The sequence below is a fragment of the Ranitomeya variabilis genome, chromosome 1 (assembly GCF_051348905.1).
Source record: "Ranitomeya variabilis isolate aRanVar5 chromosome 1, aRanVar5.hap1, whole genome shotgun sequence".
NCBI lineage: Eukaryota > Metazoa > Chordata > Amphibia > Anura > Dendrobatidae > Ranitomeya > Ranitomeya variabilis.
This window is the reverse complement of record NC_135232.1, coordinates 371,128,403-371,149,147: the sequence shown is the minus strand read 5'-3', so window position 1 is coordinate 371,149,147 and position 20,745 is coordinate 371,128,403. Positions and strand designations below refer to the sequence as shown.

General features: G+C 43.4%; 1 protein-coding gene across 3 annotated transcripts in view; it reads left to right on the top strand.

Annotated features, from left to right (window-relative positions):
- The window catches only part of LOC143760030 (transducin-like enhancer protein 4), a 174,821-nt gene that overhangs the window by 49,555 nt on the left and 104,521 nt on the right, over positions 1–20,745 (top strand). For 2 of the 3 annotated variants that reach the window (XM_077248999.1, XM_077249001.1), the window contains 2 exons: positions 14,984–15,188; positions 15,311–15,327. In XM_077248999.1, coding sequence (XP_077105114.1) covers positions 14,984–15,188; positions 15,311–15,327 — 222 coding nt within the window. The remainder of the gene's footprint in view (positions 1–14,983; positions 15,189–15,310; positions 15,328–20,745) is intronic. The other variant, XM_077249000.1, reaches the window with a different exon arrangement.

Genomic DNA, 20,745 nt, shown 5'->3' with positions numbered 1-20,745 from the left:
CAGATATGTATCTGTGTACTATGTCTTCTGCTTTCAATAAATCCGGAATTAAAAACCAGCCTGTATTGGCTGCAACATTTGCCTAGACCAAATGCGCTCAGTTTAACTAAGACAATATGCCTGTAGGCAGGATTTCACCCCCAAACTATATATGCATGCAGTTTTTTCAAGCATAAGTCAACCCATACCTTTGCATCGTCAAACCGTTCCTCCCTTACTGAGATATCAGCTCTTGGATTGATATACAAATGGCTGTGGTGAATCCTCTGTCACTCCAGCTCTATTTCACACCCAGCGCCGCCGCCTCCTGCTTGGCTGACAGCCTCTATACTGTGTGACTTCAGACAAAGACACAGTCAATCAAACAGGAGGAGGTAGCACTGAGTGGGAAATAGAGCTGGACTGACAGAGGCTTCAGATGTACCATAGTATTTGCATATCAATTCAAATGCTGATTTAATGGTATTGCTGCACTTGTCTTTTGAAGGAGCTACATTCACATATGATGAGTTTGGGGGATGACATACTGCTGACAGATTACCTTTAAAGTTTACATTTATACACCCGTTGTCACGTCTCTGCAGTAGGGTGTCTCCTTCCCTGTCACTAATGCTAGGGGCGCCCTAGCTCACCCTGTTCCCCGGATTACTTCTGATGGTGAAGATGCCGGAGCTACGTACTTTGCCTTAGCTCCAGAATCCACCCTCAGTCTGTACCTTTACCCCACCCAGGGAAGAGGGGATAGTAGTAGTACTGTAATACACCAACCAGATTGACATGGTTCAGATGGTCAAGGTTCACGGTCTGAGGGACTACCCAGATGTACTTAGACACAGTAATTTTGAGTTAAAAGATCCACTGCCGGTCTGTTAGTACATTCCATTTATTGTTATATGGTAGTGTTTAACAATGATGTGTCAAGTGGCCAGTTATTGCTCATGTTTTATTCCTGAGGCATTCAGTTTTTCGCTCTTTTTTTTTTTCTTTTTCTTAAGATTCGGCATATGGTTTTGGCGTTATATGACTTTTTTGTTCGGTGCAGTTTTTTTATGTTCTTTCCCAAAGTGGTGGTGCTCACAGGGTAATTATGTAGAGCAGCCTAAAGACCCTCTCCCAAAGAATCCTGTGAGTAACGCCTCCTTGTAAAGACTATAAAAATTAGCACTAACTAAAAAGACCTGCATCTCTGCGATCATATGGTGAATTAAAAAGAAACCAAAAAGAGGAATAGTCGAGCAGAAGAATAAAATAAAAGCTAAAACTGACCACTTTTGACTTGGTGACAGGTCCTCTTTAAAGATGTAGAGGAGGGACTGTAAAGGTCTAGCACAGCTTTCCTATGTGATATATTTTTTTTTCTTTTAATATAAAAAAAAAATAGCCAAATCTGATGGCTGCAGATCCTCTTTCTTTGATATTGTTTGCCAAGTTCACATATCCGTATCTTCGGTTCAAGTGCTGCCCTGAAAAAAGGGATAGCAATAGGATCACTTTCAATAGGGCAGTGGAAATGAAAGTCCATAGCTTCAATGCCTTCATCTTGCAGGAACTGCTGACACACTCCAGCCACATGAGGTCTGGCATGTCCTGCATTAGGAGGAACCCAGGGCCAACCACACCAGCATATTGTCTCACAAGGGGTCTGAGAATCTCATCTCGGAATCTAATGGCAGTCAGGCTACCTCTGGCGAGCACATGGAGGGCTGTGCGGCCCTCCAAAGAAATGCCACCCCACACCATTACTGACCCACAGCCAAACCGGTCATTTTGAAGGATGTTGCAGGCAGCAGATCGCTCTCCATGGTGTCTCCAGACTCTGTCACGTTTCTCACGTGCTTAGTGTGAACCTGCTTTTATCTAAAGAGCACAGGGCGCTGGTGACGAATTTGCCAATGTTGGTGTTCTGTGGCAAATGCCAAGCGACCTGCACAGTGTTGGGCTATGAGCACAACCATCATCTGTGGATGTCGGGCACTCAGACCAAATTTCTAACCATTTGTGCAGACACATGCACATTTGTGGCCTGCTGGAGGTCATTTTGCAGGGCTCTAGCAGTGCTCTTCCTTTTCCTCCTTGCACAAAGGCTGAGGTAGTGGTCCTGCTGCTGGGTTGTTTCCCTACTACAGCCCCCTCCACATCTCCTGGTGTACTGCCCTGTCTCCTGGTAGTGCGTCCAGCCTCTGGACACTACACTGACAGACACAGCAAACCTTCCTGCCACAGCTCGCATTGATGTGCCATCCTCGATGAGCTGCACTACCTGAGCCACTTGTGTGGGTTGTAGAGTCTGTCTCATGCTACCATGAGTGTGAAATCACAACCAACATTCAAGTGACCAAAACACCAGCCAGAAAGCATTGGTACTGAGATGTGGTCTGTGGTCTCCACCTGCAGAACCACGAACCACTCCTTTATTGAGTGTGTCTTGATAATTGCCAACAATTTCCATTTGGTGTGTGTGTGTATATGTGTGTGTATGTGTATGTGTATGTGTATGTGTATGTATATATATATATATATATATATATATATATATATATATATATATATATATATATATATATATATATATATATATACATACATACATACATACATACATACATACATACATACATACATACATACATACATACATACATACATACATACATACATACATACATACATACATACATACATACATACATACATACATACATTATATACATATATATATATTTATTATACCGTATATAATATTGTATGTATATGTACATCTTTGAATATTTTTTTTCCTTCACTAATTGAATCTACTATTAAAAAAAAAAAAAAAATAGTCCATTCACGCCTTTGGGTATAAAAATACGAAAACTGTATTTAGTCTTGCATGTGGATGACAAGTCAAAAAAAAATCCATTGTTACGGGATGAGACTCAGGACGCTTTTTTTTTTTTATTGTGTAGCCCGTGTAAACTTGGCCTCCATAATTTTACCCAAGAAATGCATCACTGCCCCTGATGAGGGATGTGATTGTGGACTCTCGCGATCCGTTGTAGAGGTTTTGTCACACCCCCTACTCTTAGAAATATGTGTGCTAGCACAATCACTGTAGTTACATCGCTTTTTATACATGTATGACAAATCTTTCTGAACTAGCGGGCTGGCCTAGTGGAGGGAAAGGCATTTTAGTGCCACATATGCTCAACCTCCATTTTTAGCAGTGACATTTTAATGATAGGAAGTCTGCAAAATTATTTGCCATCAATTGTGAAGGCAATAACAAGCCTTGGTGGTTTTTCACACACTCTGTGTTAAGTGCTTTCAGAATGACAGCGTAAACTGTGTTAGAGAACTCCAAGGAAGTAAAACTGATTAAAATGTTCATGCTTGAATGCGGCTGATGGAATAGTTCATTTGGACTTTCCATACCTCCTGCAGCTCAAGCTGAAATATTAAAATTCAGTGGATTTAAATCTCTCTCCCCTCAGCTCAGGAAAAAAACATTACATTTTAATAGGTTTGAAACTCATAATTCATTGGTTTGGAGCAGCACATATTAAATCTATTTAAATATTACTTAGGTGGTGACTTTAAATGATTTCTTTTTTTCTTCATCCTTTAACATTCTTTGTTCAAAATTACAGCTTTTTTTGTTTTTGTTTTTTCATGTGCTGGAAAATAAAATGTATTGCTTTTTCAAATTTTTCATGTTGCTTGCTTAATAATTTTCTTTATGGAATTGTGTGTCATTGACACTGAAATATTTAGTAAATTGCCCTGAATTATGCAATGTATATATGTATTTTTTTTAAGATGTCCCCTCCACAAAGAGAACTGTTCCTTTTCATAGCCCGTTTTTATGAAATGTGTTTTTTTTTGAGTGGTACATAAAAAGCATAATCTATGTATTTGTGTACCATAAATAATAATATATTTTAGGCACACATTCTTAAAATCTATATGAAATGTACGTACATTCATACTTGTATGCATCATCTATAAAACTGGATTGCCTTTACAAAATGGTGCCACACGTTGGACTCCCACCGCTCTGTTAATTCCCGATTTGGCTGCTGCAAAAAGCCGAGCGCAGCGCTCAGCGGTCAGACATGTGTACAGCTGCTCAGGCCTAAGAGTAGGTGGCCACAACCGTTTTTCCTTCATCCGAGAAAGAGTCCGATTATTCTGATCAGAGTGGCATCAGGTTTTCTCTGAGGTGGAGAGCGGAAAAAAAAAACGTTTCCACCTTCTCAGTTGGTGAAAAGTCTGACCACACTCTGATGTCATCTGAGTGCAGTTTGGTGTTTTCCACTGACCCATAGATTTCATTGCCAATTTTAATCCAACTCTAGCATCAAAATCTGACATGCCTCTGATCCAAGGTAAAAAATCAGACGTGCACAGCTTGATAGAATATCATGGGCACAGGTGTCACAAGGGAAAACCACCGATAGCACTTGTCTGATGTAATCGGTCGTGAGTGCGAGCCCTTACAGGGATTAAAGTTCCCCCTAATGATGTGGGTCCAACTGGCGGCTCCTGCACCAATCAACAGCACGGATAGGTGATAATTTGTTTTCATCAGACAACCCCTTTTTAACTGGTTCTGAGACCTGGCAGGGAAAAGAAAATAACAAGATGGCAATGTTCCCTAAAAATTGTGGTGGGCCACTTGGGAGGTGCCAGATGTTGCAGTAGGGCCAGCTGGGGACTGTAGTCCCACTGGCAGAAGATAATGTGTCACGGTAGCTGAAGTGGGTCGCTGGACCCCTCAACACTCCCTCATGCCAACAACAATTGTCAATAGTGGGAGGTGGCACTTGTGGATGGTATAGGACCCCCTGGGGCACTCCTGTAGCGATGGTGTCTGGGTGCAGGTTTTGGAGCGCCCGTGGTGTTTGTGCACTCTTAAGCAGCCAGGCATGCAGGTGAATTTGTAAACATAACAATTTTACTGAAAGAGGTAACGGGGTACAGTCTGTCTCTTAAAGGCTAAGTTCACAGTATATTGTGCACATGAAAGTAGTGATTCTCTCTTCATGAGACAAGTGAGTTTATGGCCTCTCAGGGTGGCTGGAGCAGAGTTCTCTTCACTTGCTATTAGAGGAAGTGCTATGCGCAGTCCAAGAAATATTATACTGATGGAGGGACCTTCACAGATTGGCTCTCTGGGGAAACACACTAAAGTGTGGAAGTACTCACGGGTTTGAGCCTACCGTTCCCTTTCGCAGGGGGTAGGTTAAGCAAAGTCGGTGGCGTGGCAGCCACATGGGTTTGGTCCTGACTAGAAGCAAACAGGATAACCAACATGCAGGAGAGCACATGTGCAGCATTATCTCTCCTGACTTTGTGAAAGAGATTATGAGCAGAAAAATGTCCCCAAAGCGTGGGCTGACATGGAAACTATGCTGGGAGCAGTAGTGTCTACTTCCCCTGCCTTCCAAGGCAGCTTGAACCTCCCAGAACCGGAAGTAACCTCTGGAAGTCTGCGTGAGGCTGAGCCTTGAGCTGGGAGGCTCCTCCCAGCCGTTTCTTTGGCAGCTTGTGAGGAGAATAATCACTTAACACATTGGCCAGTAGATGGCAGCAAAGCACATTTATGTCGGTATACAATGCAAAATATTACATCTCCTAACTCACAGTGCCCAAACTAATTCTGACACACTGGAACAAATCTACTGCCACACTACAACTGTCTCATTCAGCAGCAGTAGAACGGGTACCGGGATACCACACTAAGATGTATCACAAAGTGCACTTGCAGTGAGAATTGGTGTGGAAACTTCTAACAATATTACTTTGTAGGAGCTCGATACTGTTTTTTATTATCATGGTATAAAGGCATAGAAAGTCCTTTTTGTTAGGAAGTGCAGGATTTGTAGGGCAGCATGGTGGCTCAGTGGTTAGCACTGCAGCCTTGTACAGCTGGGGCCCTGGGTTGACATACCACCAAGGACAACATCTGCAAGGAGTTTGTATGTTCTCCCCGTGTGTGTGTGGATTTCCTCCGGGTTCTCCAGTTTCCTCTCACACTCCAAAGACATACTGATAGGGAATGTAGATTGTGAGCCCAAATGGGGATAGTGCCAATAATGTCTGTAAAGTGTTGAGGAATTAATGGCGCTATATAAGCGAGTAAGATAAATAATTTGTAGCACAGTGAGCTTGTAGTTCTATAACCAAAGACATAATTTCAGTCCTAGTAACCCTGCCAACTAGGACTTGTGTAGGCTGTTGATATTCAGGTGCTTTTATTGTCGCGTATTCTTCGTATCCACCAGAAATTGTTCATAGTTGCGTACGTTGGTCAGTATTGCATCAGTATGTGTAAGCCAAAACCAGGAGTGGGTGAAAATGCAGAACTAGTTACTTGTTTCTATTATACTTGTCCTCTGACTCTGCCACTTTTGGTTTAGACTTACACATACTGATGTAAACTGACCAGGACCTGAATGTGGCCTGAAAAGTAGTATTCTAAATTACTCCGTGAATCATTTTGAATAGATGGAGACTAGTGATGAGCGAATGTGCTCGGATAATGTGTCTCGGCTTATCTCGGGCCTGCTCCAATAATTGTTGGCGTCCCCGCAGCTGCATGATCGGCAGCTGTTAGACATCCGCAACACATGCAAAATGTGCAGTTGAGAGAATGCCAACATATTATCCGAGCATCTCTGGCGTGCTTGAATAAGAACACCCGAGCATGCTCGCTCATTACTAATGGAGACCCATCATGGCTGAACACTTGTCAGAGCCAGCATTGGTAGCATAGAAATATAACATTTATGATTGTGTCGATGATTTGGGGGAAACTCGTTAGAAATGTTAATGGATTTTTTATTTGAGCCATGGTTTTTCTTTTTTATTCTGTAGCAGTGCGCTTGATGAGACTCCTGTAGAATCTCATTACTTAATGGTGTTTATCTGTGTCCCTCCTGTGGCCAGTCTGGGAAATTGGTTTTCTGCCTAAATTTTATCTTTTAGATTCCTTACTGGTTCTTACTTTTATTTCTTCATTAGTCTTCTTGTTGATTGTAGCTGTCCCTGTCTACTCCCTGCGCTCTCCCAAGATTTCAGGTCAGGGTTTGTAAAAAGTACTATGTATGCTTGGAACAGCCACACACCAGAAGGCACAAAAATCTAGTGATATGTGTTGGAGAGGAACTGTTTTATTTTTTTATTTTTTTTTTAAGGTAATATTATCCTTTGCCATTCATAATCTCCTCTTCTGACTAGCTTATGCCCAAGTCAGAAGTTCTGGGTTGCAGGTTGTGTTCCCCAAGACTTGACCAAGTTATTCTCTAGCTAATGGACAGCACTGGACTGTGGAGACAAAAGAAAAATCAAATAAGTGTTTCAAGTATAATTTTGTGCGTGATGGAAGTTAATCCAAGCATTTACAGGTCCTTCTCAAAAAATTAGCATATAGTGTAAAATTTCATTATTTACCATAATGTAATGATTACAATTAAACTTTCATATATTATAGATTCATTATCCACCAACTGAAATTTGTCAGGTCTTTTATTGTTTTAATACTGATGATTTTGGCATACAACTCCTGATAACCCAAAAAACCTGTCTCAATAAATTAGCATATTTCACCCGTCCAATCAAATAAAAGTGTTTTTTAATAACAAACAAAAAAACCATCAAATAATAATGTTCAGTTATGCACTCAATACTTGGTCGGGAATCCTTTGGCAGAAATGACTGCTTCAATGCGGCGTGGCATGGAGGCAATCAGCCTGTGACACTGCTGAGATGTTATGGAGGCCCAGGATGCTTCAATAGCGGCCTTAAGCTCATCCAGAGTGTTGGGTCTTGCGTCTCTCAACTTTCTCTTCACAATATCCCATAGATTCTCTATGGGGTTCAGGTCAGGAGAGTTGGCAGGCCAATGAGCACAGTAATACCATGGTCAGTAAACCATTTACCAGTGGTTTTGGCACTGTGAGCAGGTGCCAGGTCGTGCTGGAAAATGAAATCTTCATCTCCATAAAGCATTTCAGCATTTCCCCAGGTCAAGCCACTTTTGAACCATAAACAGCGGCAGAAGCGCCTGACCTGGGCTACAGAGAAGCAGCACTGGACTGTTGCTAAGTGGTCCCAAGTACTTTTTTCTGATGAAAGCAAATTTTGCATGTCATTCGGAAATCAAGGTGCCAGAGTCTGGAGGAAGACTGGGGAGAAGGAAATGCCAAAATGCCTGAAGTCCAGTGTCAAGTACCCACAGTCAGTGATGGTGTGGGGTGCCATGTCAGCTGCTGGTGTTGGTCCACTGTGTTTCATCAAGGGCAGGGTCAATGCAGCTAGCTATCAGGAGATTTTGGAGCACTTCATGCTTCCATCGGCTGAAATGCTTTATGGAGATGAAGATTTCATTTTTCAGCACGACCTGGCACCTGCTCACAGTGCCAAAACCACTGGTAAATGGTTTACTGACCATGGTATTACTGTGCTCAATTGGCCTGCCAACTCTCCTGACCTGAACCCCATAGAGAATCTGTGGGATATTGTGAAGAGAAGGTTGAGAGACGCAAGACCCAACACTCTGGATGAGCTTAAGGCCGCTATTGAAGCATCCTGGGCCTCCATAACATCTCAGCAGTGTCACAGGCTGATTGCCTCCATGCCACACCGCATTGAAGCAGTCATTTCTGCCAAAGGATTCCCGACAAAGTATTGAGTGCATAACTGAACATTATTATTTGATGGTTTTTTTGTTTGTTATTAAAAAACACTTTTATTTGATTGGACGGGTGAAATATGCTAATTTATTGAGACAGGTTTTTTGGGTTATCAGGAGTTGTAGGCCAAAATCATCAGTATTAAAACAATAAAAGACCTGACAAATTTCAGTTGGTGGATAATGAATCTATAATATATGAAAGTTTAATTGTAATCATTACATTATGGTAAATAATGAAATTTAACACTATATGCTAATTTTTTGAGAAGGACCTGTATATTGTACTAGATGGTGGCCCGATTCTAACGCATCGGGTATTCTAGAATATGTATGTAGTTTATTTCTGAAGATTTAAGAATAATGCAATGAATGCAGAGGATTTACATTATCATTAAATTTTATTGCTCATAGAACTTAATACAACTGAACGAAATTATTAAGCAGATCAAATCATCAAAATATATAAACCATTACATGAATATCTAACTGTATTTAAATAAATCCTCGGACGAAAGAAGTACATCGACACTATGATATATTTGTGCGTGGCACTGTGACTGACAGAACTTGTTCAATAAATGTTAGTGAACTATGTGGCACTGTGACTGACAGAACTGCGCCTGTTGCTGATTGGTCGCGGGCGGCTGGCGCGACAAATCAGCGACGCAGGATTTTCGTTACAGAGAAACAGACAGAATTAGACGATTATATAGTAGACTAGATTGTGGCCCGATTCTAACGCATCGGGTATTCTAGAATATGTATAGTAGTATATAACACAGCCCACGCAGTATATAACACAGCCCACGCAGTATATTACACAGCCCACGTAGTATATAGCAATGTGGGCACCATATCCCTGTTAAAAAAAAGAATTAAAATAAAAAATGGTTATATACTCACCTTCCGTCGGCCCCCGAATCCAGCCCAGGCGTTTAGCGATGCTCCTCGCGACGCTCCAGTCCCAAGAATGCATTGCGGGAATAACACGTGATGATGTAGTGGTCTCGCGAGACCGCTACGTCATCTCTGGTCTTTGCCGCAATGCATTCTTGGGACTAGAGCATCGCGAGGAGCGGGAAAGGCGCCGGAAGGTGAGTATATAATGATTTTTTATTTTTTTTATAATTTTTAACATTAGATCTTTTTACAATTGATGCTGCATAGGCAGCATCAATAGTAAAAAGTTGGTCACACAGGGTTAATAGCAGTGTTATCGGACTGCGTTATGCCGCGGTGTAACGCAGTCTGTTTAACGGACTGCTAAACCGCTATGTGGGCGCTGACTGGAGGGCAGTAGGGAGGGGGCACTGACTGGAGGGGAGTAGGGAGGGGCGAATTCGCGGCCCGGACTGTGCCCGTCGCTGATTGGTCGCAGCCGGCCGGCTGCGACCAATCAGCAACGCGGGATTTCCGTGACAGACAAACAGACGGAAGTGACCCTTAGTCGATTATATAGATAGATTGATGAGCTTAGGGGCCAAGAGATGGAGAGGGTGATGCAATACATACCATTGCTTTGGATTAGAATTTGTAAAAAGATGACAAATAATGGGAGGATCAAAAAATAAATAGATAAATAAAATTTTGTTCTAGACCTTGTATAAATTCCAAAGTAGCCTCAGTCAGTCTATTCTTCCCCTCATACTGTACATTCATTTGTCAGTCATTCCCTTCTTAGGGTTTCCAACAAGGAAGTCATTTGTCTGCTTGTGGCGGTTCAGGCATGTCATTGTGCTAGGTGTCATGTGTCAGCGCCTGATGGCCTTCAGATGGAACAAAGGCCGTCTGTCTTCTAATTGACCTGCAGCAACAACAACACAAAACCGTGTAGTCATGAAAGAAAGTGTTAATTAACATTTCTAGACCTGGGTTATTACTAGCTGTGTAGAATCGGTGAAGACTAATGGATAAATGTGTGTTAAGAAGTGTAAAAGTTCACATTTCTCGCACCCTGTGATACATTAATTTGTGTCCATTATTCTATGTATGTAGAGTGTCAGGCTTGTTTTGTTTTTGTTTATTTGATAGTGTATGAAGAATATTTTTTTATTTTACATGTATAGCACTTTACAGACATCATCGTCATCACTGTCCCCATTGGGGCTCAGAACCGAAATTCCCTATCAGTATGTCTTTGGAGTGAATGGAAAATGGAGTACCCAGAGGAAACGCGCGCAAACACCCTGACAGATGTTGTCCTTGGTGAGAAAGTAACTCAGGACCTTAGCACTGCAAGGCTACTGCGCTTACCCACTGAGCCACCATGATAGAGATATATACAGCGCAGCGTGTCCTGTGTCTGTTTTTAACCAAAATACTGCCACCATGTGGTTGGATGACAACATGACAGCCTAAGACCTGTATGTATGTATGTATGTATGTATGTATGTAGGCCAAGTAAGGCTACTTTCACACATCTATTTTTTGCCGTCAGGCTCAATCCGGCGAATTTTGAAAAAAAAAAAAAAAAAAAAAACGGATCCGTCGCAAATTGTGAAAAACTGATGCGTCTAAGTGGATCCTAGGGGAGGAGAGAGAGAGACCCACCCCAGAATGGAAAACGCATGCTTAGTTTAAAATAACGGAATCGGTTGCCGGATTCCGTCATTTGACGGATCCGGGCCATAGGGTTCTATTATAGCAAACGACGGGCGGCGACGGATCGATCGCTGTCCGTTTTTTTTGACGGACACAAAAAACGTTACTATGTCCATTTTCTCCGGCCGCTGGAAATACAATTTTCGACGGATCCGTCGAAAAACTGATGAAACATGAGGCCATCCGTCGCTAATACAAGTCTATGAAAAAATAACAAATCCGGCGGCAAGTTTTGCCAGATCATCAAATTTTGAAAAAACGGGATTGTGCATGACGGCAAAAAACTGATGTGTGAAAGCAGCGATGGGGGATCTTTACAACTAACGGTTTATTCTGTAGCTGAGACTGTTTGCGTGCGCCAGTTAAAGGGCGAAAAACGCAGCCGCAATGAAGCACGTTTTTGCCCTGTGTTTTTGCCCAATTTGAGCGAAGTGAATGATGAAAAACTAAGAGAATGGACATGCTGCAGATTGTTTTCTGCACATCACAAATAAGCAATGTGTCCATGACACTTCAGGTTTCTCATTCACTTTGCTGGCATCAGGATTGCTTCTCTAGAAAATCTGCATGGCAAAAAACGCGCCAAATCTGCAACATGTGCACAAGCCCTATGAATGATGCCATGTAGTGGAGGGAGGCACTTGCTACACTAAGGCTATGTGGACACGTTGCCGATTGGTGTGCAGATTTTTCCGCACGGGTTTTGCAAAATCCGCAGGTAAACCGCACTACGGATTGATTGCGGATTTACCACGGTTTTTGTGCGGATTCCACCTGCGGTTTTACACCTGCGGATTCCTATTGAGGAGCAGGTGTAAACCACTGCGTAATCTGCACAAAGAATTGACTTGCTGCGGAAAAAACAACGCTGCGTTTCCGTGCGTTTTTTTACCCGCAATATGTGCACTGCGGATTTTGTTTTCCATATGTTTACATGGTACTGTACAACGCATGGAAAACGGCTGCAGATCCACAGCATCAAATCCGCAACGTGTGCCTTATAGTAAGCGCCAACATCAAAGGAACGGGCGCTAGCAAGCACAAGAGGTTCCGTGAATTGCGGTTTCTGTGCTTGCAAGTCCCTGCTGCCAATGCAGATGGGGTAGGAATAACCACAACTTGTAGTCGTTGGCATGATGACATAAGAATTTTGCGCTTGAAGGGATTGTTTGGCCTTGGGCGAAAAGTCTGCAATCATTCTATATAGGTGGTAGATTTGTAAATCCTCAAATTTCACGCTGTGAGTTTTCTCCGTTGCTGGTCATGTGACCGTAGGAGAGTTGATTTGCATACTTCCGGCCACATTCCGACTAGACTTGTCCGGCTTTGCTTAATACACTTGCATTGATTGAAGCAGCACCCATCTAGTCGGCATGTGACTGCATGTATGAAGACCGCATACTTTCAGCCATGTACCCAGCGCTATCATCGGAGAATCCTCGGAGTGTGCACGATGTGAGGGTGCATCCATTAAGTGGATGCTTTTTCTATTAGTCACAAAGGTGAAATGGGGTGTGTGTGTGCACAAGGCATTGTCTGATTAGGACACACTATGTTCTGGCTAGGGTGAGCCTCAAATAAGATCTACAACGATCAGCTGTAACTTGTGATGAAATCCAGTCGAAAATGTTTAATTTCCCAGCAGTAACAATAAAATATCAGTCAGTCAAGCCGCATGCAAATTAGCTTGGTGGTGCATTGGGGGAGTGTCAGTTCATTCATACTAATTTGAATATGGCATGAAAACTTGTTTTCCAGGGACTGTCCCATTGGATTATTACAAAACTGGTATGATTTTTGTTGTTTTACTAGGCTGTGTACCGCCATAGCACTGGTCTCATTAGTAATACGACCCTGACTGGTTCCCATGAACATTGTCACACTTTTACTCCATGGCTTGCAATATTTTACACGATCAGACTATTTCTTGTTTTATTGGAATTTGAGACAAAGCAAGTTGTTGTATTTCTGTCTTATCTGATCTCTGATCGATTTCCACACCCGGGTCATGGTGGGAGTATATAATATCACAAGATATATAGCGGCCGGGCTTTCAGAGTCTCGGCTGCAGAGCTGGGCCGGATTGGCGGAGGTCAAGCTCTCCCAGTTGCCCCCTCTCCAGGGCTTTCTGTACGTATTGCCAGTGTGCTGGTAAAAAATGACTTTAACCTCTTGTCAGCGCAGTTACTGGTGCGTGCAGCCCAGTCCCACTCAGATAAACCTGTCACAACAAGAGAGGAGTACAAGGGCAGGCCTCTAGCTTTTCACTCGAGCATCACTAAACGTGCACAGAGTGCCCAATTATTTCAGCATTATTGAGCAAGCCTACAGGAGAACCCATGCCTTGCTACATTAGATTTTCTTTAGTAATTTGCTCAAGTACCGCTGAGGACACTTAAAGAGCTTAAACCGGTGGCTGCAACCAGTTCCCTTTCTGAGTTGTTAATTCAGGTTTTTGCTTTCAAATTAACTCTCTCTGCATGCTGTGCACCAGGGCGAAAACTTCCGCGCTAATTTTCTCCATTTAGACATTTCCTTTTTTCCTACTTCTGAAATGTATATATTTAAGGAGTTTACGGGTTGTTATTCTGTTCTGTATTTGATGGCAAATTTTACCTGGTTAATATCTCGGCTTTCCTTGTCAAGCGATGTCTGGGGGTAACCTCTCCTTCCATCTTCATGTGGTTTAGGTGATCTGGACCTTCTCCATAGTACTATCCAACTATATAGAAAGCGAACAATAACACTTTTATTTATTTATTTTTTTTGCAGCATTTTTTTATGCAAATAAGAATCTTTTTACAGGCCGACATAAAGCTATTTCAGAAAATCTCCCGCACAAGCTTATTTTTTTTCCATTACTGAATTTGAAAAGTGCAGCGTTTTTGAAATCCGCGCAATGTCCATTCTTTCACGTTTTTTGCAGCATTTTTCACTTAATAGAAAGCAATGAGAGCGCAATAATGGTGCAACTGACAGGTTTTGCTGCTTTCTTTTTTTGTGGTGTTTTTGATTAATATAATTAACCTTTAATAACGGTGTATTCAGCAAAAAATGCCACAAAAATGTTGGAAAGCATGTTTTTTGAACACTGCGGTTTTACTGCCAAGAAAGCAGATTTAGGCTACGGGAAAAAAAATGGGTCTAATGGCGAGGCGGCTGCAGTCGGTGTCGGGGTGCAATTACAGCCGCCGGTATACACGTGCTGACGGGGGAATAGTTACCGTAATCTCTACCCGGCAGCTAGGCTGTCACTGCACGATGTCCTATGCTATTAAGCCACGGATTAACCCCCATATCTGCAGGTTAATGGCATTATTTTACATAACGAGTTCCCATATTTTTTTTCTTAATTTTTTGTTCTTTTGAGTTGTATTTCACTTTTTTTCTTTTTTTTCTAGTTTTATACCTGTAACATATAAACAATACGGAGAGTTGTTACTGTTGTATTAAGTGTATTTTGTGGCATACGTTATAGCATCAAGGCCTGTGCAAGATGTAGACAACTAGACTGTGCGGATGTGACTGACCCAAGGAAGGTCTCTGCTGTGCAATCTTCTGGTAATGAAAACCAGTGGCGTAAATCTTTCTAGTCACTCATGGCCGCTGGTTTATATGCTTTTCTCTTCCACTGACATTATGCATGCGTTTTATGACCTTTTTTCATTATACTGAGCAAGTTCAAGATCTCTGTTTATTTTTTCACAGCAGCAACAACTCCAAGCTCAGCATCTGTCTCATGGGCATGGTCTCCCGGTGCCTCTGACTCCGCACCCTTCTGGCCTGCAGCCGCCCACCATCCCGCCTATCAGTAGCAGTGCTGGATTGCTGGCCCTTTCCAGTGCCCTCTCTGGACAGTCCCACCTTCCAATCAAGGATGAGAAAAAGCACCACGACAGTGACCATCAAAGAGGTCCGAAGGCTACTATGCATTTCTGATTACGTGTTGTCAGTGTCTGTATTCTGAGACTTACTTTATTTTTTTTCTTTTAATCTATATGTATTGTGACATTTTCCTGGACGATCTCCTTGCAGATAGAGACTCCATTAAGGTAAGATTTGTTTTAATATTTTATCGTTCTCATCCATATTTATGATCTAGGTATTTGTAATTTGCAGATGATGCCGGTGATATTCTGTTCAGGTTTAACTGATTTTGCTACTTTTCAGCCCTGCTCCATTAGTGCAGAGCTCTGATCAGTGACCACAGCTTGTACGCACACTGTAGAGAAGGATTGTAGTCGGGGGTAGGCAGCGGGATTACAGTTCGCTCACTGTGCACCGCCCCAGTGACTGCAAGCAAGCGGCTGCAGAGCAAATACGACTTCACGTTCTCCCTGCAGCCGCATTTCCAGTTAAACTGCTGAACATGTTTCACTGTATTTACCTACAGAATATCACTATGGCCGCAAGTAAGTACCATATAGTTTTCCATTTTTTTCCACCTGATGGGTTCCCTTTAACTATTAGTCTATCTTTATTTACGAACAAGGCCTTTTATTTAGCAATTAATGGCTCCAGGGTGCTACATGTGTTACATTTTTATGTGTGTGTGTGTGTGTGTATCCCCAACCGATTCCACACTACTCTGTCTTATGTCACCACACAAGAGAACGTCTGGGAACGCAGTACCAGGAGAGAACTATAGTTTTTTTGTTTGTTTTTTTTACGTATGCACCACCCTGTGGCCATTAATAAAGGTTTGGCCAATAGTGTACAACCCTATTTAGCTGGCCATTGATGTTTAGATGACTATTGACTGAAAAATGATTTGGCTGATGGCTCGCTCTCCTGAATCCCCCATACACTAGAATGAGTTACTGCATTCTCTATGGAGAGTGAAGAAAGCTGCTGCCAGAGTTCTCTCATAGCTGCTTATCTGCCTGCATATATTGGGATCGGGCGATTAAATTCCAACTACCCAGTTTTTATGTTCCTTGGTTTCCGTAATGTAGTATGCAATGCAATATACTTCCCGAATCCCTGTGAAGGGGGCCTGAAGCCTGCGCTCCTAGATCGGAGACAAATAGTCTGCTAATTGGATCCATAGCATGTGCCTTTATTGCTGTCTGGGTGCCTTCATTCACCTCCCTGCTCCCCAGTATTCTGCAGGGGACGCATTGTCTCTAGGGGGGAAACTGCCCATTATGGGGCCTGTTCTGCCATATGAGCTTCTGTGTGCACAGAGATTCAGCAGGGATTTATAGTACAATACAGTATTCCATAGCCATTCAACATGGGTCCTGAATACCCATATTTGCATAAAACCTAATTTTTTGTGAACCAGGCACAAATGGATTCACATGGGAACTGGTCTGTATCGTTCTTATAATGCACTCCCACAGCTTAAAAGATTGTGATTCTGATCAGATACTAAAATGGGTTGCTATACACTTATAATACATCTTCAGTAGTTGTCCACTTAGCACCAGTTGGCCTGACTGCTTTTGCTCCCGACCACCTCCTGCACACGCACGCTCGGCACACCGTGCATGTGTTCTGTATTGGGAGAGGCGAGGCCTGCCAGACATTTGTGTCCAGGTTCTCCAAAGTTGGTATTTTCTTCTGATGTTAGGGAACTGGCAATTTTAAGATTAGAACTTGATAAGATATGACAATTTAAGATTAGCAATACTGGCATAACCAGAGTTTTTCTCTTTAAAGGGAGTCTGTCACCGTAAGAACTGATCAAAACACTTTTGTAGGTATGTAGGAGACTTGGCCACCGATTTAAAAAAAATATAACTATAAATATATATATATATATATATATATATATATATATATATATATATATACTCTATATAATTGTCTAAGGGTCACTTCCTTCTGTCCTTCTGTCTGTAACGGTTATTCGTTCGCTGTTTGGTCTCGCCAGCTGCCTGTCATGGCTGCCGCGACTAATCAGCGACGCGCACAGTCCGGAAGAAAATGGCCGCTCCTTACTCCGCGCACTCACTGCCCGACGCCCTCATTCACCGCTCACACAGGGTTAATGCCGGCGGTAACGGACCGCGTTATGCCGCGGGTAACGCACTCCGTTACCGCTGCTATTAACCCTGTGTGACCAAGTTTTGTACTATTGACGCAGCCTATGCAGCGCCAATAGAAAAAACATCTAATGTTAAAAATAATTAAAAAAAATAAAAAATGATAATATACTCACCTACGCCGCCTTTCCCGCTCCTCGCGATGCAACCGCCACGTTCCGTTGGCACGGATGGTCTGGCAGAAGGACCTGCCGTGACGTCACGGTCATGTGACCGCGCCGTCGCACAGGCGACAGAACTGCAAGTATGGTGAGTATGTTAGAACTATAAGGGGCCCTCGGATCGGAAGGTGAGTATGTTTATTTTTTATTTTTTAACCTGTGACATACGTGGCTAGGCAATATACTACGTGGCTCTGTGCTGTATGCTATGTCACTGGGCAGTATACTACGTGGCTGGGCAATATACTACATGGCTGGGCAATATACTACATGGCTGGGCAATATACTACATGGCTGGGCAATATACTACATGGCTGGGCAATAATATACTACGTCGCTGGGCAATATACTACGTCGCTGGGCAATATACTACGTCACTGGGCAATATACTACATGGCTGGGCAATATACTACATGGCTGGGCAATATACTACGTCGCTGGGCAATATACTACGTGGCTGGGCAATATACTACGTGGCTGGGCAATATACTACGTGGCTGGGCAATATACTACGTGGCTGGGCAATATACTACGTGGCTGGGCAATATACTACGTGGCTGGGCAATATACTACGTGGCTGGGCAATATACTACGTGGCTGGGCAATATACTATGTCGCTGGGCAATATACTACGTCGCTGGGCAATATAATAATAATAATCTTTATATAGCGCCAACATATTCCGCAGCGCTTTACAGTTTAACAGTTTCAAACACAACAGTCATAGGTAACAATGTTAACAATACAGTAATAAAGCAAAATAAGACGACCCTGCTCGTGAGAGCTTACAATCTACAATGAGGTGGGGAGATACAAAGTACAGGTGTGTATTTACAATGATGTATTTACAATGATGGTCCAGCCATCTTCAGGGAGTGGGGGGTAGATGGAGATAGCGAACGGGCTACACACACAAACATAAAATGAGTTTGATTAGGGAACGTGATAGGCCGCTCTGAACAAATGTGTTTTGAGCGAGCGCCTAAAACTATGCAAGTTGTGGATGGTCCTAATTTCTTGGGGTAGAGCATTCCAGAGGATTGGTGCAGCACGGGAGAAGTCTTGGAGTCGGGAGTGGGAGGTACGGATTAGTGCAGAGGTTAGTCGAAAGTCGTTTGCAGAGCGCAGTGGTCGGCTAGGCCGATAGACAGAAATGAGGGAGGAGATGTAAGGGGGTGCCGCACTGTGGAGAGCTTTGTGGGTGAGAACAAGTACTTTGAATTGTATCCTGTAATGAATGGGCAGCCAGTGTAACAACTGGCGAAGAGCTGACACGTCCGAGTAACGATTAGCCAGATGGACGACCCTGGCTGCTGCATTAAGGATAGACTGGAGAGGGGAAAGTCGCGTGAGGGGGAGGCCAATTAATAGAGCGTTACAGTAGTCCAGACGGGAGTGGATTAGGGCGACAGTGAGAGTTTTTGTTGTCTCCATGGTGAGAAAAGGGCGGATTCTAGAGATGTTCTTTAGGTGTAAGCGGCACGAGCGGGCAAGAGATTGTATGTGGGAGGTGAAGGAGAGATCGGAGTCAAACATAACACCCAAACAGCGTGCCTGCTGCCGGGGTGTTATTATGGTGCCACCCACAGAGAGAGAAATGTCAGATTTAGGGAGGTTAGTAGAAGACGGGAGCAGAAGTTCAGTTTTGGAGAGGTTGAGTTTCAGATAGAGAGCGGACATGATGTCAGAGACTGCGGACAGTCAGTGGCGTTCTGTAGTACAGTGGGGGTAAGGTCAGGGGATGACGTGTATAGTTGTGTGTCATCAGCATAAAGATGGTACTGAAAGCCAAATCTGCTGATGGTCTGTCCAATTGGGGCTGTGTAGAGGGAGAAGAGAAGGGGGCCAAGGACTGAGGCCTGAGGTACCCCGACAGTGAGAGGAAGAGGAGATTAAGTGGAGCCGGAGAACAGAACACTGAAGGAGCGTTCAGAAAGATAGGAAGAGAACCAGGAGAGAGCAGTGTCCTTAATGCCTAGTGACTGGAGCCTAGAGAGTAGGAGAGGGTGGTCAACAGTTTCGAAAGCTGCAGAAAGATCGAGGAGAATGAGCAGAGAGTGGTCACCGTTACATTTTGCTGTCAGAAGGTCATTGGTCACCTTGATGAGTGCAGTTTCTGTCGAATGTAGGGGGCGGAACCCAGACTGTGAAGGGTCTAGGAGGGAATGAGTGGAGAGGTAACTGGTAAGGCGGGAGTAGACTAGGCGCTCCAGGAGTGTTGAGATGAAGGGGAGATTGGAGACCGGTCTGTAGTTGTTTGTGCATGATATACTACATGCCTGGGCAATATACTACGTGGCTGGGCAATATACTACGTGGCTGGGCAATATACTACGTGGCTGGGCAATATACTACGTGGCTGGGCAATATACTACGTGGCTGGGCAATATACTACGTGGCTGGGCAATATACTACGTGGCTGGGCAATATACTACGCAGCTGGGCAATATACTATGTGGCTCTCTGCTGTATACTACGCGGCTGGGTAATATACTACGTGGCTGGGCAATATACTACGTGTCTGGGCAATATACTACATGGCTGGTCAATATACTACGTCGCTGGGCACTATACTACGTCACTGGGCAATATACTACGTGGCTCTGTGCTGTATACTACGTGGCTGGGCAATATACTACGTGGCTGGGCAATATACTACGTGGCTGGGCAATATACTACGTGGCTGGGCAATATACTACGTGGCTGGGCAATATACTACGTGGCTGGGCAATATACTGCGTGGCTGGGCAATATACTGCGTGGCTGGGCAATATACTGCGTGGCTGGGCAATATACTGCGTGGCTGGGCAATATACTGCGTGGCTGGGCAATATACTGCGTGGCTGGGCAATATACTGCGTGGCTGGGCAATATACTGCGTGGCTGGGCAATATACTGCGTGGCTGGGCAATATACTACGTGGCTGGGCAATATACTACGTGGCTGGGCAATATACTGCGTGGCTGGGCAATATACTGCGTGGCTGGGCAATATACTGCGTGGCTGGGCAATATACTAAGTGGCTGGGCAATATACTAAGTGGTTGGGCAATATACTAAGTGGCTGGGCAATATACTAAGTGGCTGGGCAATATACTAAGTGGCTGGGCAATATACTACGTGGCTGGGCAATATACACTGTGTTCCAAATTATGCATATTGGATTTAAGTGTCTTAAAGATGTAATTGTTTTGTTTTTCAAATAAACTCGTGGATGGTATTGTGTCTCAGGGCTCAATGAATCACTGAAATCAATCTTA